At 48.5% G+C, this 24,654-nt stretch overlaps 2 protein-coding genes across 4 annotated transcripts in view; both read right to left on the bottom strand.

The window, feature by feature from the left end:
• LOC119163325 (uncharacterized) overlaps nucleotides 1-8,521 on the bottom strand; it is a 186,174-nt gene extending 177,653 nt beyond the window's left edge. The window contains exons 1-2 of the mRNA XM_037415300.2: nucleotides 8,115-8,521; nucleotides 7,422-7,697 (exon numbers count right to left, since the gene is read on the bottom strand). Coding sequence (XP_037271197.2) covers nucleotides 7,422-7,697; nucleotides 8,115-8,211 — 373 coding nt within the window. The 5' untranslated portion in view covers nucleotides 8,212-8,521. The remainder of the gene's footprint in view (nucleotides 1-7,421; nucleotides 7,698-8,114) is intronic.
• Nucleotides 8,522-12,824: 4,303 nt separating this feature from the next.
• Nucleotides 12,825-24,306, bottom strand: LOC142771487 (uncharacterized). 3 transcript variants are annotated; one of them, XM_075872976.1, is made up of 8 exons: nucleotides 19,001-19,356; nucleotides 17,960-18,089; nucleotides 17,655-17,830; nucleotides 17,138-17,197; nucleotides 17,007-17,066; nucleotides 16,837-16,941; nucleotides 16,668-16,781; nucleotides 12,825-16,371 (listed from the first exon to the last, which is right to left on the bottom strand). In XM_075872976.1, the coding sequence occupies exons 2-8, from the start codon at nucleotides 18,073-18,075 to the stop codon at nucleotides 14,210-14,212; spliced, it is 2,793 nt and encodes a 930-aa protein (XP_075729091.1). In that variant the 5' UTR covers nucleotides 18,076-18,089; nucleotides 19,001-19,356; the 3' UTR covers nucleotides 12,825-14,209. The 3 variants fall into 3 exon arrangements, with proteins under 3 accessions (XP_075729091.1, XP_075729093.1, XP_075729092.1); XM_075872978.1 differs by having other exon boundaries at nucleotides 16,247-16,371; nucleotides 16,837-17,066; nucleotides 19,001-24,306; XM_075872977.1 differs by having other exon boundaries at nucleotides 16,337-16,371; nucleotides 16,668-16,941; nucleotides 19,001-19,450.
• Nucleotides 24,307-24,654: the final 348 nt, after the last annotated feature.

Below are 24,654 nucleotides of genomic sequence, written 5' to 3'. Positions count from 1 at the left end.
GACGCTTTACAAATGTTGCTTTCTAAGAGTCCTCGCACTGTCCTAGAACTGACCGAGTTATGCCAGAGTTTTGACGAGTTGCGCAGGCAACGTCTTTCCACCCGACGTCCCTCGGTGCTCGACGACTCTTCGTCCAGCCTTTCCACCCTTGGCATAGGAGAAGACCATGCCCCTCTTCTCTCCGAGATCCAAGAGTTTATCCGCGCTGAGGTCGCTCGTCAGCTCTCTTTGATGTCCTGTGTACCCGATCAACCACGCAGATCGCCGTCTACACTCCGCGACTTCATTCAAGACCAGGTCGCACAAGTTCTTCCTCCCGCCCGTGAACCTCCCCCAGTCGCCGCACCTCTCACGTACGCCGAAGCCGTTGCTCGACCTCGACAGCCTGCGTTACAGTCAGCGCCTATGTATTCGCCACCGCCCTTTTCGCCGCCGACCTATTCACCGCCGACCTATTCACCGCCGACCTATTCACCGCCGCCTATGCCGATACCACCTCGGCCGCAGTTTTCTGCCCCCCAGCCGCAAGTCGGAGTCTACTCAGACCAATGGCGGACCTACGACAACCGTCCCATATGTTTTTCTTGTGGTGGTGTTGGCCACGTGGCACGTTATTGTCGTCGTCGCCAGGCTGCCCAGAACATTCGACGAATGCCCTCTTTCGACCCTCAGTTTTCGTCTACGCCTTCAAGCCCTCCTTCCTCTTCCTCTCCTTCTGATCGTCCACACGGCCCGACCCGCCGCTCCCCATCTCCACGTCGACGTTCGCTTTCCCCTATGCGTCGCCGTTCCGGACCCACAAACCAGGAAAACTAACGGCCGCAGTTCCCGAGGCACGAACTGCGTTCCCGTCGCCATGCACAAGTCCTCGCCCCTGTCCAGCTAACGTCATTGAAGTGTCAGTCGATGGTATCGTCGTCATGGCGCTTGTTGACACCGGAGCCGCTCTATCCGTCCTGTCCATGAACCTGTGCCGCAAACTCCGCAAAGTTCTGACGCCATTATCCGGCCTCTCTCTTAGAACGGCTAACGCAGAAAGTGTAACACCTCTCGCAGCCTGCACCACACGAGTCGTCATCGAAGGGATTGTGTATATCGTCGAATTCGTAGTGCTGCCCTCGTGTTCCCATGACATGATACTCGGCTGGGACTTCCTTGCGAATAATAATGCCGTCATTGACTGCTGTCGCGCTGAACTTGAGCTATCTGCACTTCCTGATGTTGACGCTGTCGAAGCCTCCCTGCCGTGTTATAAACTGTTTGTTTCCGACGACACCACCGTACCACCGCGCTCTTCTCTGCTGGTGACTGTGTCGTGTGACGCTATTTCCGACGGTGATGTTTTATTTACGCCCTCTGCCCTGTTCATTCAACGGAAATGTTCTCCACTGCCCATTGCTCTCCTTACTCTCCGCCATGGCGTCACGAAGACGCTCGTGTACAATACGCTAGAAGGGCCTTTACCTTTATTCTATGGTGAATGTCTCGGTCACGTGCATCCGATCGACGCCCGTCACATTTTTGACGCTCCATCTAGTTTACTTTCTACGGACCTCAGCGCACTCATTTCTGACTCTGTTGTTGACCAGTCACTCCTTGACGCTTTCCACCGCTCGATCGATGTCGCAACGTCTTCGTCAGAACGAAGCCAGTTAGTGAACCTGCTGCCAAAGTTTCGTACTTCTTTTGACAGCCACGCTTCTGGCCTCAGTCGCACATCGAACATATCTCACAAGATTCACACAGGAAGCCATACGCCTCTACGGCAGCGCCCCTACCGAGTCTCAGCGTCGGAGCGCCGTGTTATTGACGACCAGGTTGCTGACATGCTCCAGCGGGGTATTGTACAGCCTTCTAACAGTCCCTGGGCGTCACTGGTCGTTCTTGTTAAGAAGAAGGACGGCTCCATTCGGTTCTGAGTGGATTATCGACGTTTAAACAAGATCACCCGCAAGGACGTTTACCCGTTACCTCGAATAGACGACGCCCTTGACTGTTTGCAGGGAGCAAAATATTTCTCTTCGCTGGATTTACGGACTGGATACTGACAAGTTCCTATGGAAGCATCTGACCGACCGAAAACAGCATTTGTCACACCTGATGGGCTATACGAGTTTACCGTTATGCCTTTCGGCCTTTGTAACGCTCCAGCCACTTTTGAAAGAATGATGGACGCTATTTTACGAGGCCTCAAGTGAAACACATGTTTATGCTACCTCGATGACGTAGTTGTCTTTTCCACCGATTTCGACACCCATTTAAATCGTCTCGAGCACGTCCTCACACGTCTCACCGACGCCGGCCTTCAACTCAACCTCAAGAAGTGTCGTTTTGGTGCTCGGCAGCTCACCATTCTTGGCCACGTCGTATCGCGGGACGGCATACTTCCCGACCCCGCCAAGCTTCGAGCAGTCGCCGATTTTCCGAAGCCAAAGAACTTGAAGGAACTTAGAAGTTTTGTCGGCTTGTCGTCATACTTCCGACGGTTTATTAGAAATTTTGCTTCCATATGTGCGCCCCTTACGGACCTTCTTAGCGGCGACAAGGACCTTTCCACCTGGTCACCAGCATTCGACGATGCATTCACCAAATTACGCCACCTGCTGACTTCACCACCCATCCTCCACCACTACGATCCACTACGATCCTGCCGCTCCCACGGAGGTTCATTCTCATGCCAGCGGTGTTGGACTTGGCGCTGTGCTCGCGCAACGAAAGGCAGAGTTTGATGAATATGTCGTCGCCTACGCAAGCCGTACTTTGACGAAAGCCGAGGCTAACTACTCTGTGACCGAGAAAGAGTGTTTAGCTATTATTTGGGCCCTTGAAAAATTTCGCCCCTACCTGTATGGTCACGCATTCGACGTCGTCACTGACCACCACGCCCTTTGTTGGCTATCCACACTTAAAGACCCTTCCGGACGACTTGCTCGCTGGGCGCTCAAACTTCAGGAATACGACATCCGCGTTATTTACAGATCTGGTCGTAAGCACACGGACGCCGACGCCCTTTCTCGCTCACCCATATCGGATGAAGGTGTTTCCCTCTCTTCCCTCGAGCCTGCACTTGCGTCATCCGCCTTGCGCAACATGACGGTGGAACAACGAAAGGATCCCTGGATCAGTGGCCTCATAAGCATTCTTTCTGATCCTCTCACTCCTTCGCCGTCTCGCGCTCTCCGCCGCCAGGCTAGCAACTTTTGCCTAAGGGATGATCTTCTTTATCGACGCAACTACCTTTCTGACGGTCGCAAGTGTCTCCTTGTGATACCCCGCCATCTTCGAGCTGCCATCTGCGAAGCTTTTCACGCGGACCCACAGTGCGCCCACGCAGGCCTCTTCAAGACATACGCTAGGCTTCGACTCAGATATTATTGGCGTGGCATGTATAACTACGTGCGAAAGTTCATTCGCTCGTGTGCTCAGTGCCAACGACAAAAGTTACCTCCCGGGCAAGTCTACCCGTCACAACCTCTTCCTTGTCCTAGTCGACCTTTTGATCGCGTCGGCATTGACATTTACGGACCACTACCATCAACTCTAGCTGGTAGTCGCTGGATTATTGTTGCGATAGACCATCTGACACGCTATGCCGAAACAGCCGCGCTGCCGACTGCCACAGCCCGTGACGTTGGAACGTTTCTGTTGCAACGTTTCATTCTGCATCATGGTGCCCCTCGCGAGCTCTTAAGTGACAGAGGCCGTGCCTTCCTTTCTGACGCCTTGAAGGCATTACTCAACGAATGCCGAATCGTGCACCGCACAAGTACAGCGTACCACCCTCAAACAAATAGCATGACGGAGCGCTTCAACTGTACTCTTGGCAGTATGCTGTCGATCTACGTCGCCTCTGATCATTTAAATTGGGACCAAGTTCTCCCGTTTGTCACCTACGCGTATAATACTGCCGTACAAGCTACTACAGGGTTTTCGCCATACTTTCTTTTGTACGGACGAGAACCTTCAAATACAGTAGACACTATTCTTCCATATAAACCTTATGAGTCCGAAAGTACAACTCTGTCCGAAGCTGCCCGACATGCTGAAGAATGCCGCCAGCTTGCCCGCTCTTTTTCTACCGAGGACCAGTGGCAGCAGCAATCCCGCCAGACTGGGGACCGTTCGGCTCCAAACTTTACACCTGGTTCATTAGTATGGCTTCGGGCACCTGCTACCGCGCCTGGCCGCTCCGCAAAACTTGTTACCAAATACATCGGGCCATACCGCGTTGTAGAGCAAACGTCACTCGTCAACTATATCGTGGAGCCCATCATCCCATCCACAGACATACGCTACCGCAGCCGCGACACTGTCCACGTCTCTCGTCTCAAGCCATATTACGACCCATTAGTCGTTTATTCTCCCTAATCCGCCAGGATGGCGTCTTTTTGTGCGGAGGGCGATTGTAGTGAAGAAGAGGAGCTTCAGCGGCATTTCTCGGCGCATCAGAGGCATCGCCATCAGCATAAGCTCGTGCTTGCTGCGCTTGGCCGGACGCTGCTGACTGTTTCGCTTTCTGCGTTCTGCGCTTCAAATAAACCCCGTTACAATATATATATATATATATATATATATATATATATATATATATATATATATATATATATATATATATATATATATATATATATGACGCTACGATGAATGGGTGACGTGGCGTGGCTCATACGCCATGTTTATTCCATTAGCTCTTCTTCTTCCTCATCTACTTCTCCTAACCATTGCTTCATACGTCACACAAGGAAGAAGAAGGCAAGGAAGATGAGGAAGACGAAGGGTCAGAATAAACTGGTGTTCTGACTGACGCCATGTCTCATCCGTTACGTATATATATATATATATATATATATATATATATATATATATATATATATATATATATATATATATATATATATATATATATATATATATATATATATATATATATATATATATATAGCTAATGAGCATGTGTTCAAGGAATGATTTAATCATTTGCAACAGCACTGAAAAATGCGAAGGGCAGATAACATGGGAGGTGGGAAGGTTGCAGTCGACAATAGATTACGCAATAATGTCACATGGAATATATGATTGGCTAAGGGTGATGAACATCGATGGATATGGGTCTAGAAGCATAGGTAGTAATCACAAACGTATCAAGCTAGTTATGGAAGAGAAATGAAATTGAAAAGGCGGCATTACGAGCAACCGTGCACACGGTAATAATTATTCAGAAAGGCAAATAGAAGTAGCAACTAAAGAGATCGAGAAAATAATCACCGAGGATTATAAAACAGAGTGTACGTACACAAATCTAACTCGATTTCTTGAGTTAGAGCTTGCTAAGGTACGAGCCAAATCAACCGGGAAAACCAGGCACAAACCCAAGGACCGGTGGATGAGGAAGTTAAGAAAGTCACAAAAAGACATCAAGAAGCCTCCAGGGAACACAGGTATGCTAAACAGAGGGGTAAACCGGAAGACGATGTCAAAAAAAGGGACAACTTTTTGAGCTGCAGAAGAGAAGCGCGCGATTCGATCAGTGAAAGGTTAGAAGAAAGGGGGCTCAATGGATGGCGGAAGTAAACAAAAAGGATAGAAAGGCCGCTGCAAAGTTTTGGAACCATCTAAACTCCCTAAGAAATAAGACAAACATAAAACAGGTTTATAACAACAGTTTAAGGGGTCTGTCATACTATAAAGGGAGAGGCAATGTAATATATAAGAACAATGATGACAGAACAATTTTAGCAACAAGAAAACGCTGCATGCACCGTACCAGATGAGGATGGACCAATTAGCTCAGTGGCTCCACTGGGACAACGAGAGTGGGAAAGGGCAGAGAAAAGGGTTTTTAACAGTACATCAACTGGCCATGACGGCACCCCAATCATGCTAATAAAGAAACTAGGACCAACCTCTAAGCAAACATTAAGAGAGGTAGCGAGCAAAACAATAATGGATGGTGAAGCTCCCAATGGGTGGAAACTAAGCAGGATGAGCATGATTTATAAAGGATAGGGGGACAAAGCCGATATAAACAACTACCGTCCTATAACAGTGACAGCAGTAGTTTACATTCTGATGATGCCGAAAGTAAAGACTATACAGATATGGGTGGACAGTGAGAGGGTGCTGGGAAAACTATAGAATGGTTCCGTAAACGAAGGAGGCTGGAGGACAATCTGTTTTCATTGATGCAGTGCATTGAAATAGCGGAAAAAGAACACAGGCCCCAGTGGCTGGCATTTCTAGCTATCAAGGGAGCTTACGATAGTGTGATTCAAGACTTGTGGAGCACTAGGTGTGAAAGATGGAATAACTAATCTTCTAAAGGATATCTATTAAACAAGGCAGTTATCAAATGAGAACAACAGGTATCAGAACCTATTGAGATACAACACGGGCTTTGACAGGAATGTTCCTTGTCACCTTTGTTATTTATGCTGTATCTACAGGGACTAGAAACCAAATTAGAGGGGAGTACATCAGCGGCGATCGGAATTATTCGCGATCCGAAGTGTTCATGTACTCATTATGTCATAACGTCAACTGCGGCTCGGTCACGCGAACTATTAAGGTTTACTAACGAGTAAGCTATTCATGAATCAAGCTTTCAAGTTGAACCCACCGAAACCTACAGTCCATGTTCACACCAAAAGTAGCTCGAATGCGGCGATGTTCATTAGCGGCAGAAAAACAGGCGATGGGTCATTCGCTCGCCGGCGTCGCTTAAAAAAAATCGACTGCAACAACAAGAAAGCGTGGACACCACGACGTACACTGTGGGGATATACATGTTAAGCGCGGTTAATTTGTGTTCCGTGTTGTACACGTACAGTACACACCATTGATATCACTCAAATGATATCAGAAACACCTTTGAGGCGGGTTTGCAGTGTTAGCTTTCAAGTTTTGCTACCCATTTCAGGCGTCGGTACGGTTATCTACCACGGGTAGAAGATGACAGCAACCAATGTGTTCCCAGTAACCGTGGGTTTTCGACAGTGTAGCGACTGGGTATCGCCTCTGCGCCATTATTCGGCGCTGAGCTTTACATTGCTTTTGATAAAGTGTGCAGAACAAATCTGCACGCTTTTAGTGGGAATCTAGTTTTCTAGCGTGATCACTGCAATGCAGATGCTCTTTCTATCGTCATCGGTAAGAAAACAGAACTCTTCGACTAGCATATGAAATTAGTTCAGGCTTGCAGACTGCATTTTGGCTTGACCCAGCTATGCTCGAGTTGCCAGCGCTTCATCAGAATAATTTTACCCGCATAAAACACACAAGCAGCCAAGGCCAGCAAAAAAGGCTGAAACCATGCAAAACATTGTTGGCGAAACCGTCTATAGAGGAGGTCATGACATAGGCCCATGACAGAACATTAGGTAAGTGATAAAATTAATCTTCGACCGATATATGATAAGGCTCACCGATGAGGTTCTCAGTCGTGTCCCGGATGTCCTGAAAGGTGATGACCTGGCGGTTGAGCTTTTCGAGCACGTCCTGTGCGGCTAGCACCACTTCCTCCTGACAGAAATGGGACAAGGGCTCGCGGCTCAGCTCCACCCTGCTTTCGCGACGGATGAAAAACTCGATCAGCACGGCGGTCACCTTGGGGATGCGCGGGAACAACGTTGTCACCACCTTGGCCGCCGTCCGTTTTCTTTCCTCCACGACGGCCATCTCAGCGACAGCTGGCATGGCGGCTGCAGCCATCACACTGATGACGACAACGAAGGTGCGCGCGTGCCCACTTGGAAGAATGCAAAAACTTTATAGTAGGTACAACTCAGTGATAATGAAATTTCGTTTTAAAATTTGCAACGTTTCATTTTATAAGTTCCTTTACTCCAAATCGAATAATACCACTCAATTATTGGCCAATCTCCCATAGTGGGTATGAGCCACAAGTGGAGGTCAACAAGTACACTCGGAAGTGATCACTCTGTGAATTCCTTTAAGGCCAGGTTTTGCCTGCTGAGACGTTGCCTCTATGCATTCGTGCCAGTCCATAACTGTTTCACTCTTTTTTTATCTGCCTCCAACCACGCTCCCCGATTGGTTCCCGAAGCAAGCGTCTCTCCTCAGCAAAAACCACTGACCTCCACAGCCGGACGGCGTACCTGAAGTGCGAGCTTGCGATGCCACCGGAAGTCTTCTCCCGGAAGCGGCCATCTGCGACGCAATTTTACGCGCGATCAGCTGATTTTGCGATCGCATTTCTTGTCTTTAGATGCGAAACAGCTTATGCCGAAGTGGTTTATGTAGCCACACTTACTGCGCATGCGCAACAGCTGGTCCAAGCACTCGCGCTCACGCGCTACCGCATCACGGCCCGAGTTGGACCCGTGATTGCAGAGGGCTCCGATTCCCACTTCATCATTCTCTCGCCCCCTATCACAAAGACTACCCGTCTATTTTCAACAACGCTGTTCCCGAAGCAAGCGTCTCTCCTCAGCAAAAACCACTGACCTCCACAGCCGGACGGCTTACCTGAAGTGCGAGCTTGCGATGCCACCAGAAGTCTTCTCCCGGAAGCGGCTATCTGCGACGCAATTTTATGCGCCATGAGCTGATTTTGTGATCGCCCCTTATCACAAAGACTACTCGTCTATTTTCAACAGCGCTGTTGCCTTTCCTCTCTTAGCAATCATATAAAGAAACATACATAAAGAGCGGACACTCCCGTAGGGCCCTGCGGCCGAGCTACTGCGCTGTTTTAAGCGCTACAAGCGGCTGGACAGACCCGATAATGTCTTCAGCGTAACAGAACAACCCGTACCCTCATGCTCCGAGAGCGAGTGTTTTTACCACTAGGCCACACACCCATGCTTCCACAAAGGGAATACATACGCATTACATCTAAACCACATGAATGTGTACCCCTTCTACCGCATCAGTCTCGTTGGACGATTTCCTAGGTCAATGACTGTAAACAAGTGGATAGCCGCAGCGACTGACCACGCCAAAAGATACGCTATCGCACGAGCGCTACCGACAAGCTATACCACTGACATCGCGGACTTCTTGCTTCATGACCTCGTTCTTCCCCAGATCGTGGTCGCTCATTTATTTAAAAAGCCATAAGCGACATCCTTCGCTCGTGTTCGACGCGTGCTCACTACTACCCGTAAACGAATGGTCTTACCAAGAGCCTAAATCGACAACAATGCTCTCGTTTCCAAAGATTGCCTTGATTGGGATATCACTTTGCCTTATGTGACATTCGCATACAGTTTGTGACGCCATGACACCGCTGCGTATCTATTGTTTGGCCTCTATCGAGGGTTACCCTTCGATTGATTTATATGCGGGGTTTAACGTCCCGAAACCACCATATGATTATGAGAGACGCCGTAGTGGAGGGCTCCGGAAATTTCGACCACCTGGGGTTCTTTAACGTGCACCCAAATCTGAGCACACGAATCTACAACATTTCCGCCTCCATCGAAAATGCAGCCGCTGCAGTCGGGGTTTCATCCCGCGACCTGCGGGTCAGCAGCCGAGTACCTTAGCCACTAGACCACCGCGGCGGGGCAGTGTTACCCTTCGAGACTCTTCTCCCATGAACTACGCAAAAATACAGTGTACGCCCGGGATGCCACAGTTCGGCTCAGGTGGCCGAGACGGCGCTACGGAGAGTGATATGTTGCACAACATCGGGAACGAAAGAGCATCAGGTAGGCGATGAAGACGACGATCGCACTCGTGTTGTTGTTGTTCCGTCATCTTGGCTGCCTCTGATTGTATATTTTAAATGCGAAGCGTTTCTTAGCGAGCTTCGGCGACTTTGAGCGTATCTATCTATCTATCTATCTATCTATCTATCTATCTATCTATCTATCTATCTATCTATCTATCTATCTATCTGTCTGTCTGTCTGTCTGTCTGTCTGTCTGTCTGTCTGTCTGTCTGTCTGTCTGTCTGTCTGTCTGTCTGTCTATCTATCTATCTATCTATCTATCTATCTATCTATCTATCTATCTATCTATCTATCTATCTATCTATCTATCTATCTATCTATCTATCTAGCCGCCTACGACTTTTAGCTCTCCTGGCCGTTCCGATAATGGTATCGATACCAAACTTGGTATGACATGATATGCCTCTATGTATGACCAGCATATTTTACTAGTCATAACATGAAAATCATGACATACATGTCATGTTTAAATTTCATGGTCCTGCTGCTCTTGCGATGGTTTCCTTTACATGATATGTTGCAGAACTGGTATGATATGACATGATTTCATGGCGAACATAAGTGACAAGTCATAACATGAAAATTATGACATGAGTGTCATGTAACAACATGACTACATGCCACACTCGTGTCACACACAGGTCCCGTTAATTAGGGAGGCGATCGCCGTGCTAATTCCAAGAGCCGAAGTATCGGCCCCCCGAACCGCACCACGAAAGCGTGGACAATTTAGAATTGGTCCTTATTGGCGCGCCAGCAGACGCCGGCTGTGGCCCAAAGAACAAGTCAGAGCCGAGAGTTGATAAACAAACAAAGTTATATTCTGAATAATGGCCGATCGGAAACAATGCACAAGAATGCACACTCCACAATAGTTGCATACAATATGTCACACACCAAACAACGTACTACACAGTGCAATCAGCCACACTCGAACCAACGGACACAGACAACAATACGCACTACAATGCAGTCGCATGCATTGAACAACCAAGACACTTAAAGACTAAAGAGATAGAAAACCTATCCAGTCCAAAGTTCTTGAAACAAAAGTCTGGATGATACTCTTCCGAGAATCACTCACTCTAAGTCCAGCGTTGTCGTTCCGCGCCCTCGAAGTTTCTCTTCCAGGAAACCTCGCGTCTTCAATTGGCCACTCTCCAAGCTTCAAACTTCTTCGCCCGAACACGTCGGCTTCACACACGCAGCTGTCGCCACGCGTCTTCGCTCGATAGTGGTAAACACACTCTCTTGCCTGTAGCTCGAGCCTTCACCCCTCAGGTGGAAATCCTCTTCATCTCCTGCTTCGTCCCTACGGACAAAACCTTCGCCGACTACACGGCGGAATCCCTACGCCCTCTGGCGCTAACTTCCGTCTTCTCCTGATCTCTCATCACCGCTGCTCGGTTAAATACCTTCCGCGCGACATTCCAGAAGGTTCTCATCATTTCGTCGGCGCGATACGCAGCGAAGGCTGGGAAGAGGGCGAGACGGTTGGAATGCCCTCCGCGGCAGATGACTCAGCTCGGTCTGACCACGCCTATTTCCTTCTGGAACTTTCCAGTGCTTGCTCGGCCGCCGTTGTGGGGTGAGGAGGTTCGTCGGCGAAGCCACGCTTCCGAGAGGAGAGCGCGCGCCCCGGGGAGCCTTGGATGTTTGTTTTCTTTTTTCTTTTGACCTCGCGGCGTCTCTTTCGCGCGTTATCGCAAGAATTTGGCGGCGCGCCCATTTTTAGCGCTCGTTCTGTGACAACTCGTCATGCGCTCGCGGCTGATTTGCTAGCTTCACATATGCCAAATTCAGCATTACGTGACGACAATGGATGACGAAGGTGTGTGACCGGTGCAAACATGATAATCATGAGATGCGTATCATGCGAAAACATGACTACAGGAGGAGGGGGAATAAACATTATTTTGTATCGGCGTGTTAGTGGGCTGGGCTCCCGCCTAGGTGCCGGCAAGAAGGTCTTGCCTCCTAGGAGCTTCCTCGGCCCGCTGGATTGCCCATAGCTGGTCGTCCAGGGCCGAACTGAGCAGCACGGCCAGCCAACGCGTGCGGTGGCTGTCGGTGGAGGCTGCGTTCTCACTACTGTGTTTTAATCCCTGAAATTCCCATAGTATATGTTCTAAAGAAGCTCGTGGCTGACAATCTTTGCATTAAGCGGTCACGTAGATCTCTGGATACATAGCATGTAGTAGCGCTGGATTCCTATAGGATCTGGTTTGTAATTGTCGCCATTGGACAGACTATGCCCTGTTGAGTTTATGGTGATGAAGGGGGTAAACACGCCTCTGTAATTTATAATGTTTGGTAATTTCATTGAACGTTGTCACTCGGTCCACCAACTCCCACACATTCGGAAATTCTGACGAGGGATCAACATTTGTCGTAGCCCGGAAAGTGAGAGCTCGAGCTACGTTGTGTGCCCCCTCGTTAGGGTTGATATCTCCTGTGGTGTCAGGTGTGTGAGCTGGGAACCAGAGAATGCAGACGCATCTGTCGTCTTGGTTGGTTTTGCCTGTTCTAAGAATACGCTGTACTTCAAGGGAAATTCTGCCATTTGCAAAGTTGGGCACAGCTGCTTGTGAATCGCTGATTATATCACATGCGTCAGTTTGTGATATGGCCAAAGCTATACATCTCGACGTGAACCCGGCGCACGTGCGCGCCGGCGTTCGTTTCGTCGCGTCACGCCAGCGTTGCCACCCCAGGCGCCGGTCCTGCCATATACTCGCAGGCGCGCGCCGCGCTGCGTTGCTTTGACGCATGCGCGTTTCAGCGCCTCCGGCATCCCTCAGTCATAGAGAAATAAAAAAGGTGAAGAGTGGACACTCCCGTAGACCCCAGCGGCCCAATCGACTCTAGCACACCTAGTGGTTGATGAGAGCAAGTGGCTTGCGCTTCCGGTTTCGGTTTCACTGGCGCAACTTTTGAATTACTTTGCATAACCGACGTTTGGCTATGTCGTAAGTTCATAATTTCAGACCACTATTCATCGCCCAAATGGATAGTTTTTGTAGGTCGTTTTGATTTAGCGATTCCCTGTTTTGTTTTGTTCAGTGGTTCGTGCGAATCGGTCGTGACGTAATTTTTATTTTGATTAAGTTATAAAAAAAAGAGATGCAGGTAATGATAATTCACTATCGTTTTATTCATCGCGCTTGTGTTTTTCTTTTGGAACAAGTGATCAATGTATATATCAGTCAAAGAAACAGAGCATCCGCAATGTTTTATTCAAAGGCAAGGTAGAGTATGAGAATATAAAAAGCACAATATGACAAAGGTAGACAACAAATGCATCTCGCCTTACAAATAAATTGTAACAAATATTGTAACAAATACATAGAGAACACAGACAACGCACACATCGCTAGAGTTGGCAGAAGCCGAGAAACTGGTGAAGTATGACACACCGGGCCAGTGGGTAACTAAGGATCTATGGCAAAAACATAGCGCACAATGCTGATGAAGAAGGAAGAAGTGACATATACACAGCAATGAAGTCGCGAATCACGCCTGGGCTTAACTGAAATAATGCATAGAAAAAAAGAGCGCACAGAAACCACACGACACAATATAACAGAAAGGCAAAGGTGCAGTGTGCTGGCTGTGCTTAAGAACAGCTAGTCCAAAATGAAAAAAAGCAGACTTGATGCCTGCTTGTCCTCAGAAAGGTAGGGCTTTGCAGCTTGCTCACTACGTGAAAGACAAACTTTATGCTACAACACTGGCAGGTCTTGTGGCTTTTGTTATGCGTCGCCTTCATCAAAAACTTAAGATCCCAAGTGATTTGCGTTTGGGTGTTGCTGTGACGCTTGCGAGCTAAAATAGATTGTAGTCATCACTTTATCCAGAATTGTGGACTTTAATTGGTGCTACGAGAGCGGTATTACAGGGCTAATAAATAGCAGAAGGAAACCACTTTGGCTCATTATTTTTCACAAAGGCTCTACATCGTACGTTATCACTCACAAGCTATATAAAAATAAAATGGCAGCGTCCGCAGCCCCATCAAACACTACAAGTTTGGGTATTCTTTTGAAAATTTTGATGGGCAAGATGAGGAGGTTGATGAGAAGCTAAAATACGAAAAGCGTGATAACATGAACCGTGCCCACTTCATACTGTGTTCCTTACCCGCTCGAAGACATTTCAACAAGCGGTTTTGTTATCGATATATTACTTGAGCTGGAGAGATAAAGCATACACAGTGACCAAGCGACCCACAGTAAAGTGTACAGTTCGCCCGTATTTGCTACAAAAAATACAGACAGGATGCCCAACATTCTTTTTAAGGTTATGCAAATCACTTCGAGCGAATACACAGTGTTTGTACTCCTCATAGCGGGTAACCAAAACAATGAATGCAACGAAGGAGTGGTTAGTCCAGTTGAACTGAATATAAGCATATAAGACCATAATGAAGTCTGCTGTAACGAAGTAATAACATAACAAAGCTATTGCAGGATTCGGCTCAACTCCAATACTTTAGTGTAAACCCGCCGCTAATTGCTAACCTTTGAACTTGTCAAGCTGCATGCCCGAGATTGAAGACTGGAACCTAACCCTGTCTAAGTTTCGGTTCACAAAACGCACATGCCAACATAAACGAACCCGGCAAAACATTTTCAGAAACTTAGCGCGACACCCAGCAGAGCAGAAATGAAAATCGCCAACACTTGACAGATGGTGATACAAAACATCGCACACTTTCAGGTGATGTGCAGTGGCCTCAATTATGGCAAGAAAGCGAGATTCAAGTTGTTGTACGTATGCAAAAGCTGCTTCTGATGGCACAGTGAGATTCCCAAAAAGTTTGCTGGGGACGTGGTATGCTTTGAGCATTGTGAAATACTGGTGGGTACCCTTAAGCGTCTCACTGTCGTCTTTCAGTAACTGTGGGCAACTGCAACCGTCACATGCATTCCGAAGGAAGTGTTTGATGAGAAAACCAGCTACATAATATGCAGCGGAGTCATCGATAATATGGGAGTGAATGTTTGTCGCAAGTTCAGAGAGATCGTCTAGAGCGGGAAAGTCGTCAGGCTGTGGCTGTGCACACTCCTCATTATCCACAAGAGACGCACTGGTGAGGGAGAATGGCGACAGCTGTTCCTGGAGGAGGTCACATTCATCATCCTCGACATTTCCGTATTCTGACAGCTTGAAGAGTTTTCTTATGCAGATGTGCTTCAGGCCACAAATAAATTGTGCTACATTGGGGTTGGTGTTGCAACCCTGTTTTTGCCTAATGTGGCCAAATATGTTCTCCAGAGGATCCTGTTGAAGCCTGCGTGTTAACAGGTATTCAAAATTGTAATTTTTGGAGAGGTCGTCCCATAGTTGACAAATTGCCTGAATTGTAATTTGCCAACCTACGATGGTTTGTGGTTGACGTCTGCCAACAAACTGCCATGATGCAATCCAGGGAAGCTGGCCTCGGAGGAAGTCAATCAGCTCTGAATCATTTTTCATGATTGCATGCCGCAGCTTTTGCGAAGTTCTTTTTTTACTCGAGCTGTTCAAGGCATCGAAAATCCTGTCCATACGATCACAAAATTGAGCTGTAGTGATGGCCGAGGCAGGCAGCACCTTCGCATACACCATTGCCGTGATAGCAATCGAAACTGATGCACTGAAGACCTGAGTTGCTCTGCTGACCTTCATATTAGAAAAAGGTTTCTGATGAACGTGCCGTTCAGTCAACTTTGGAGCCAATCGCAACCGCAACTCATGTGAGGATTGGTAAAGGCTTACAATGTGCGACCAGTTAACGATGTCATCCCCAATGTATAACTTGTGTGCTTGGACATTATTGCGCGTTGTTTTAATTAAATGCGGAACATCAAAAATGTAATATACCCGCTCACCATTAACTTCAAAAAAAGGCTTTGCTACAGTCACTTTTAGTTGGTTAGCGAGACTTACATTTGAACTGCCCTGGTCACAAATGACTGCTTTCACTGCAATATTAATGCTCCTAAGCTCCAAAATGAGTGACACCAGCAAGTTATGCATAACAGATGATGGTGTTGATGTGTGCCCTATAGTAAAAGCAACCGGTTGAACCCACTTTCTCGAAACACCAACAAGAAGAAAAACCAGTGCTCGATCAGCGATGGTTGAAGTGCGATGAGTGCCATCATCTGTAAAACCCTGGACAACGTCTCTTGAAGCATCATAGTACAAATTCTTTTTGAGTGCTATTTCGTCGAAAACTAAAGCGCACACTCGGTCCCGTTCATTCCAAGCTTGAGTATTTGTTGCAATGGAAGAAAGGATTCCTGGAATTATGCCTGGAGTCATCTTTACATTAGCTAGCCACCTCCTTAATGAACGCCGGGAGGGCAAAGAAAAATACGGAGCCAGAAATCGGTATGCTCGCGGACCTCGGAAGTTTAAGTGAAGAGCGAATTTCTTGAACCACACGGGAAACCGCTTGCCCTTGCATTTGGGCCTCAAGCGAACATGTGCAGAAAGAAGTTTAAAAACCTCCTCGGTGACGTGCGGTCGGATAACTTCAAGGGCCTTCGTAGTCGATGACGGTGCTTGGTGAGGCTGTCTCTGCAGTCTTTTGATAGTTTTCCGCTGTGCTGCTACTTTGGCTTGCAGATGTTTAATGGTTTGCTTGTACTTCATTGATGGAGACATTGTCGCTGGCACACAGGAACGCACTGCAATAAACAAAAAAATTGATGTAAAAGCGAAGAACAACTAATCCCATACGAGCACTTTCCTCGCTCTTTCAGACCCAAGGTGCACAACTTTCTGTGGTACAAAGTTTTCGATTCCACTACCTAAAAACAAACCATTCACAATGTTGACAATGCACAAAAAAAATGAAAATCACTGAGAGCCCACCCTTACATTTTGTAAGTGCACACGTAGTGTCCTTTTGAGGATAGTTTCCTCAGAATGTCCTAAACATAAAATAGCACATTAAAAACTGCTGCAATAAAAGCATAGTCACCATTTTCTCTAAGGCACTCAGGCGTGGAGCTGTTGGCGGAGACGTCTTCTGGAGGGTCTTGTGAAGCTTGTTCAGTGCCTCGGACAATGCTGTCGGAACAATCTTGCGAGCGGCCTGCGGAAGTCTCTATATCAATCCACTCTGGTGTTGAAGTGAACATACAACTTACCGGCCACACAAGTTCCTTTTGTGACAGCTGAACGACTGGTTAAGGTTTTCTCCGGCAAGACGAAATCATCAGAAATTCTTTCACCAGCTACAAGGGAGCTGCCACCTGCAGAGGTTTGGTCAACAGTCAATTTGGGTAAAAAAAAAAAGAAATCGCGACACTGAACGCACCCTGTTCATCGGGGCACCTCAATGTGTGGGAGCCGCTTTCTGAAGCCTCTACCGCAGGTCCTGAAGAGATGAAATTACGACAATGTGTCAGTAAGAGGCTTATAATAACACAAACTGAAGCTCATCCGCACCTTGCAGTGCAGCTTCTGCAGCCATGTCACAGTCACTACTTGAAGCGACGCTCAGAGAACCTGCATATATGTGCAGTTGGTACAAGTTACAAAGCTTGTAGCATGGGGAAGCTTAAACAGCTCTTTCAAACGCATAAATTGGTCGAACGTGGAAGAAAAGAGACGGCACCAACTAGGAAACAAGTAATTTGTGATTTTTGGAATTATCAACAGTGGCAGCTTTCACTGATGAAAGGTATACGTACATGTGCACTCAGGCTTGAAGATAACGTGAAATAGCCCTTTAAAGTCTTTCAAAACAAGTTGCGCAGGTCCAGAGCATCAAAAAATGACAGAAATGTAAAGCTGCTGTTAGGAAGGTAATAGCCCACAATTCACAGAACTTAAGACTTTCCAAGTGTTACTTCTGTAGTGAGGTTTCTCTATCGGCTACAGAGATCTTCACGGTTAACTGTCGCCACTGATTCAATACAAGTGGCTGCTATTGCACATATTTGAGTTTCAGTCAATCACTTACATGGTGCAGCTGGTTGCACACTGGGAACAGCCATTCTTGTAAGCCTTGTGTGCCCAGGGTCCATGAAACTTTGAGCAGTAAAATGGTCGCTACAAACCCTGTACGTTGCGTACAATAGGCTGGCCGGCTTACTCAGGAGATCATCGCGTCCAGCATACTGCATCCATGCTTTCATCCTGCATTGGCAATGAACTATCAGCTGAAAGGGGAAGTGCTTGAATAGTGATTTTTTATTGTTACCCTCACTTAGCAAGTACGAACAGTAAGCCTACAGACATGCAAACCATACAAAAGCTTTAACACACCTGCCGTCCCGTGGTACGCGGAAGAAACTCGTCCCAGGCTTCTTGTGGGTTCTGCCATTGTTGAAGCACCACGATACACAGCAGTAGCTGCCGTAGCTTGGACCGCCGGACGGCATGGCGTCAGCGCGGTCTGAAAATGTTAGTAAGTGGATGCTTCGCTGTCAAATTACAAAAAAGATATGTGCACGTCATAAGTGTACCAGCAAACCCCTTTGAATGATTAGCTAATCGATGCACAATACAAAACCAGTGATACATCTCTGACCCATAAAACTCTGACTTACAAAGATATACGTCAAGACCACGAACAAAGATCTTCAGAAGTTTCCAGGCCGCTATCCCTTGTAATGCAATGGTATCGCGGCCTGGGAACATTAGAACACCTTCGTGCGTACGCAGTATCAGCAGTACATTGGGAAGAAAAATCGTAGTTGAAATTTGTGCGGTAAAATTATATTGGAAACGTCAAAAAAATTTGTGGGCAGCTTGCACTAGTGGCACAAGGCTAGCGAAGAAACGAAGATGATGGCCACTTGGCTAGTCCAGATTTGCCTCCGGCACACCAAGAATTATTCGTGTTCCGAGCCTTCGGGAAATGCGTCGTGAAGCATGCGAGGCCCAACAAACGCTTCTCAATATTTTGCACCGAGCCTACGACCTAGCTGCCCAGCTATGCTCAGCGCACAGACGCTCGCGTCCGTGGCAGACGCAGCACGCGTCGCCTCGGCTTGACGCCGTGCCGCCTTTTCTATACTGCATACGTTGCACAATGTTCCCGTCTAACCGCCGCATAGAGCCACAAACTTTCTTTTTAGCGAACCTCCCAGTCCTTACAAGCTTCAGAAAAAGGTTACAACTGCGTGAATGACACGCCACGTAAGAAACAAACTCGCACACACGAAGCGCAACGTGTGTGTGTGCATCTTTCTATGTTTGTTGCATGGTGTCTTTTTCGCGCAGGCGTAACCGTTTTCTGAAAAAATGACCCAACAAGACCAACAACATGTCATTCAACAAGCTTCGCTTGAAAACGTGCCTCACCTGTTATCTCACGCTTGAAAACGCCGACGCAGCCGACGTTGACGAAAGCGACGAAAGCGTCTCGCTGTCAGTCATGCATGGGCTTGTCGCTGGGTAGATGGTGTTTATGACAGTACGGCTGAAGAAAAATAATCGCGTAAGGTGTGTTGAATAAATCGTTTTTATGTATAAAGAACATACCAAATTTGGGCGTGTAATTATTAATTTGTGAAAACAATTCTGTTGCATTGATTATAACTGTGTTTTTTTTTGCGCTTGCGCCCTCTGACGTGTGGTGGGAGCACTAGTTCGTTACGTAGTCGTGACGCACTTCCTGAGGCCAGGTTTCGCGGAGTGTCCGCTCTTGTCTTCTTCTTTCTCTATGCCTCAGTCACGAAAAAAAGCAGACGCAGTGCTGTCTGGGCAACACATCGGCTCGAAATGCAGCATGTCGCATTTCGCGCCGGTTGCCGTCGGGCCGCGCCGACGGACGCTGGTCGCTCCGTTCGCGCTTGGCGTCCGTCGCTGTGCCTAGCGTGCGGGCGCTCCAACGTTATACGGTAGAGAGCCCTTCATGACGTACTCGCGGTTGCTTCGCTAGCTCCACGTGTACGTCAATGAATGACGAAGGTATATGACTGGTGCAAACATGACAATCTTGATACGCGTGTCATGTAAAAACACGACAGCATACCACGCTCATAGCGTGCTCGCGGCCGTTTCCCTAACTTCATACTAAATTGGGTATGACATATCGTGAATAGATAACGAAGGTAAGCAACACATCCAAACATGAAAATTATGACGCGAAAGTCATGTACGACATAGTTTATCTCCACCTCGTAAAATTGTGCTCATTTTAAAGTTACATATCAACCTTCCTCATTCGTGCTTCGCATATCGTCGATTTCTACTGTACGTAGAGTCTGGTGATTTTTGTAAATATATTTCATTCAATCTCTCACCCCCGTGACAATGTGATGGCATTGGGGAACGAGATTCTGCAGACGCGCGACGAACCAACGCGTTATATCTCATGGTGTCATTCATTGGCGGATGCGGAGTGGCCGACGAACTCTGCGCCGGAGCACTCCACTCTGGCGTAGGGAAACTGACGGGAATTTCCCAATGGAACACATGCACTCCTTCTGGAGCAAATGGCAGGGTCAGAATGAAAGGCGATATGCGCGTCTCCTTTCTTGCTTGAGTGGGCACGCTGCGCACAGCAACGCTACGCAGCAACGGACGCGAGCGGCATTCGTTGCCGTACCCAAAGTCAGCACCATACGCATTCGCCATTTTTTACGAAGTAGAAACATTTGCTCCATGGAGTTGATTTTGCGACGGAGCTGCCCCAGATCTGCCAATGGAACATATAGGGAGCACTCTCAATCTGCCAATGAAACAGACTTGCTCCTCATGGAGCAAAAAAAAAAAAAAAATGACCACAGTTTTCCGAGTGGGAACACTGGTTAGCATGCGGAGCATGTATGTTGAACTGCGATAAATGTGGTTTGTAATTTGCGACTTGCGTGTGTGTTATGAGTGAACACGTGTGAACAAGCACGCACGTATGCTGCGAAATACGATATTTATTGATGAGACGGTTTGGGTATTTTGAGCGAGATGGCTTTATGGTTCGTAAAGTGAAGGGTGAGTGGGCCTGGTTGCAGCGGTCGAAGGTCGAAATTTGCAAAGACGTGGTCGATGCACGTCCCACGAACTGTGGTCGGATGATGTTTGCCGTCGTGCGTTGCTCGTTTCAGCGAGTGCCGCGACTCCATGTAGTCGACCACCCAATCGTCCTTGATGACATCGACATTGAAGTCGCCAACTATCACGAAGGGTCGTCGTTGCGGTCGTTGTTTCAGGTATTCTTCCATGGCTTCGCCGACGTACTTCTCCACGGCGGCACGCGATAGGTTGGGCGCGAGGTACATCGTCATGACGTGGACTCCACAGAATCGAGATCGGCCTCGCGGCGTCGACGCCTGCACGCGGCTTCACCGTCCGGATTCTCTTGCCGATGCTTACGCCTCGCAGTGGCTTCGCGTTCTCGAAGCTGGGAATCCTCCGCTCGACGTTGACGTTTGCGTTCCGCAGCGTGGCCTTGTCCACGGACGAAGTGTCTTCGGAATTGCTTGCGGTTCCGCCAACACATTGGCTGAGGCAATTGGAAGGGACGTCAGTAAGTGGGGCTCTTCGATTTTCGACTTCTGGCTACCTGCGGGCTGTCAGAGCCAGCCAGTGCACGCTCGTTTTTCTTTTCTTGGGCTGCTCCGTCCCCCCCTTCCCGTGCCCCCCGTGCGGCACTTCCGGTTGGCGTTTGTTTTTTTCGGGTTGGACGTTCTGGCGACCCGCGGGGAGCCCGAGGGTCACCAGACGCTTCCAGGACAATTTAGACGTGGAAGCTTTCTGGAAGGTTTTGGGCAGATTTCGGGCTAGCAGACGCCGAAAAGGTACGATGCACGCTCGGTGCCATCTTTGTGAGGACTCGATGGATTGTAATGTGGGCACTTGAGGACTGCGCCTTCGCTTGTCATTACGCATGGCGTTATCTTCTAAAGCCTGTTCCGCCTTGCGAGATGAGGCGATTACGAGTGGCGGCGAGTGTTTGAAGCTACTGTTCATCGCATTTGTTATGTTTTCTGTGAAGCTTCCTCCTGTGAACAACGCGGTAAACTGTTACCTGTTGACTGCGTCGTGCACATCCCTCAAAGGTTGTGTACACATAGTACACGTTCTTACGCACGCATGGAGACAACTTTGGAGTTAATTTTTTTTTCGTAGTAGTCGTTTGTGAAGCTGTGCTTGCTTTCTGTGCACTTAGCAAATACGATTGTGATCTAACTAGCTCGCTCCGTCGTATGTTTGCGTACGTGAACCTTTTAGAACCTCTGTCCTGACTACACGATTGATATTTGATGGTGATAGAAGGCCCTAGATCACGACTGTTGGTGATGCTCACTGGTCGCGAACGGCGTGCGAACCCATTTCCATCTATGAGCCAGCATATGTGGTATGATATTGTCACGATGAGTCACAAGTACTGGGCCCACTACGTGCTGGTGGCAATATTTTACGATATGGCGCGAGAAAAAAAAACGGAGAATGGAATCAGAAATGTATACATCCTTTCGTGGCCCATTTCATCGTTGTCTTTGTCTTTTTTCACCCCTTTGTAATAATGCCGCCCAGTACGTACTATGACCTAGTAGCTTGAATCAAAGCTGATATACATGACATTCGTTAACTGTGACTGAAAAACAGGCCAAGGCAAGCTCTAAAAATGGGTCGAGAACGTGTCATGCAAATGTTTAGTTTATATACGGCGTGCACTCGTGGTACCGATACCTGCGCATATCATAAACTTTAGACAAAAAAATTGCCCGCAGCTTCCCTCGGGGGAACACTGAGGAGGATGCGGACCATATAATTGGTTAACGGGGTGTTAAAGTGCGACTTACTTGGGTCGATGGCTAAATTGGTTAACGTGGTTGTGAAATGGGGTGTTAAATTGCGACTTACTTGGGTCGATGGCTAAATTGGTTAACGGGGTTGTAGGAGGGGGTGTTAAATGAGTGAACACGTACACACGTATGCGAAAGGGCGGCGCTGGTCGAAGGGACGTCGATCATTGTGTTTGTGGATTCGTTGGAATTCATTTCACCGCGACCTTGGGCGTCGACGCGCCGTACAAACCAACCGACGAGCGGCAACTGAGCGAGCGAGCGCCGACCTTGAGTATATATACAGCACGACGGCGCATGCACTGTCAGCTGTTGAATGTTCTCGAAGCGCGACGCCACATGCGCGTCCACTGGAGAATCAGGAGAATTGTAGATGTCGAACGCGGTGTGTAGAGGAGGAAGGGTGCACAGATGGTGGAGGAGTGAAGCGCGCGCGGTGTGTAGAGGAGGAAGGGATGCACAGATGGTGGAAGAGTGGGCGACGGCGCGACGCGCATGCGCGCGCGTCAGCTGTCGAATGTTCGAGAAGCGGTGCGGACGGCGTGGACGGCGCGGACGGCGCACTACAAGGCGCGAGTATAAGATGCTCCGCATCTAAAACGTAAGTTGGTCAGCGTGTGTTTGCGACGTATGATACGCGATAGCTGAGCAGGTGTATATCTTCAAGGTCTTTTGGGGACACGATCACTTTCGTGTGACTTCGCATCGTGTTGTGCAGTGACTGATACATGTACTAAAAAAGACGTGAGCTTGTCAAGCCGTCACCGCGGCAGCTCACCTTGCATCGTTCTCAAGGCAGCGTGCGTCAGCTGGCTGTTTCGTTCGCGGACGCGACGAGTGATCGTGCGAGCGTACGAAGTCGTACCCCAAATGCGTACGCTCGAGGATATTATTTCAGCTTTTTGCAGGCTCAGCTACGTATTTACAAGCGGACAATGCAGAAAAAATCGAACATACACGCGGCGCATTGTTTTGTTTGCTGCCATGACGGTAGAGTTTGTCTACGTTTACGCTCGCTGTCCTGCGTTCGATTTTGCGACCTTCGGGCTGTCGCCACGCGGGCGCGTAGCCAGCCTGCGTCATTTCCTAACAGAACCGGATGCAGCGGTAGCTTTCGGGGAGCCCGCGGGTCTGCAGAACCAACCCAGGAATCCGAAAATAGAAGAGCCCGAGTGTGTTTGTGGATTCGTTAGCATACATTTCCACCAGAACATCGTATGTGGAGCGACCGCACAAACCAACCGACGAAGGGCGGCGCGCCCCGACACTTGGTTATTTATAGCGAGCGCCGGCCCCGGCCTGCGCATGCGCGCGTTAGCATACAGCTGGCGCACGTGAAACTAAAGGTCGCGCGGCGCGCGGAGGGGAGAAGCGAGCGCATCGCGCGCTGTGCTGAGAGGAGGAAGAGATGCACAGATGGCTGGCAGAGGAGGAGTGGAGGTCGCGGACGGCGACAGCGCATGACTAGCCCCTAGTATAACATGCTCCGTATGTAAAAAAAGTATCGCCGCAAGTGCTCCGAATCTGCCAATGGATGACACCACCAGCGAGAATGCGCTGGCGCGTTCGTACCTGCGTAAGTAGCTGTGTAAAAGGCTGTGGCCTAGACTCTGGCTGTGTTTCAATTCTTAGACAGCACGGAAGCAGTCTACGCAGACAGGTAATAAGACAGCACCGAGCCCGTGCTGTCCAAAAAATGGAACACTTCTAAGACTGCTTTTAAGCAACGAGGCACCACCTCGCGTCGAGAAGAGAAAGCTAAAATAAACAAACGTAGCTGTTATTTCTTTAGCCCATTTCGCGTTCAAATCTTCGAAAAACTGAACGCTACCCACATTAAGCGCCCGGAAAAGCATAAGCCTCAATGCAGACTGTTACGTTTGGCCCGGCGATTTGTCTGGGCAGACGCCATTGTGCATAATCTGGTCTACTGGGGGGGGGGGGGGGGGGCTCTCAGCTTTTCGGCGCCTAGTCTGCCAGATGCTGTTGAAGATTTCGGCAATTACCCAGACCACGCGGCAAGCAAAGGCGAGTTCCTGACTTTCAAATGCGGACCCTTTCGTCATCTCTTCGAGCAGCAGCGGTGCCTGATGACCTCGGCAACTCATCTAGCGAGGGGGAAGCTGTTGTGACCGGCGCTAGAGCTGACGGGGGAGCGGCGCTCTTTTAATCCTCACCGGCCGGCTGCCTATGCTCGTCAGGCAT

Source organism: Rhipicephalus microplus, chromosome 9, assembly GCF_043290135.1.
Source record: "Rhipicephalus microplus isolate Deutch F79 chromosome 9, USDA_Rmic, whole genome shotgun sequence".
NCBI classification, from domain to species: Eukaryota; Metazoa; Arthropoda; class Arachnida; order Ixodida; family Ixodidae; genus Rhipicephalus; species Rhipicephalus microplus.
The sequence above is the reverse complement of the archived record's forward strand: the minus strand, read 5'-3'. Positions and strand labels throughout refer to the sequence as shown.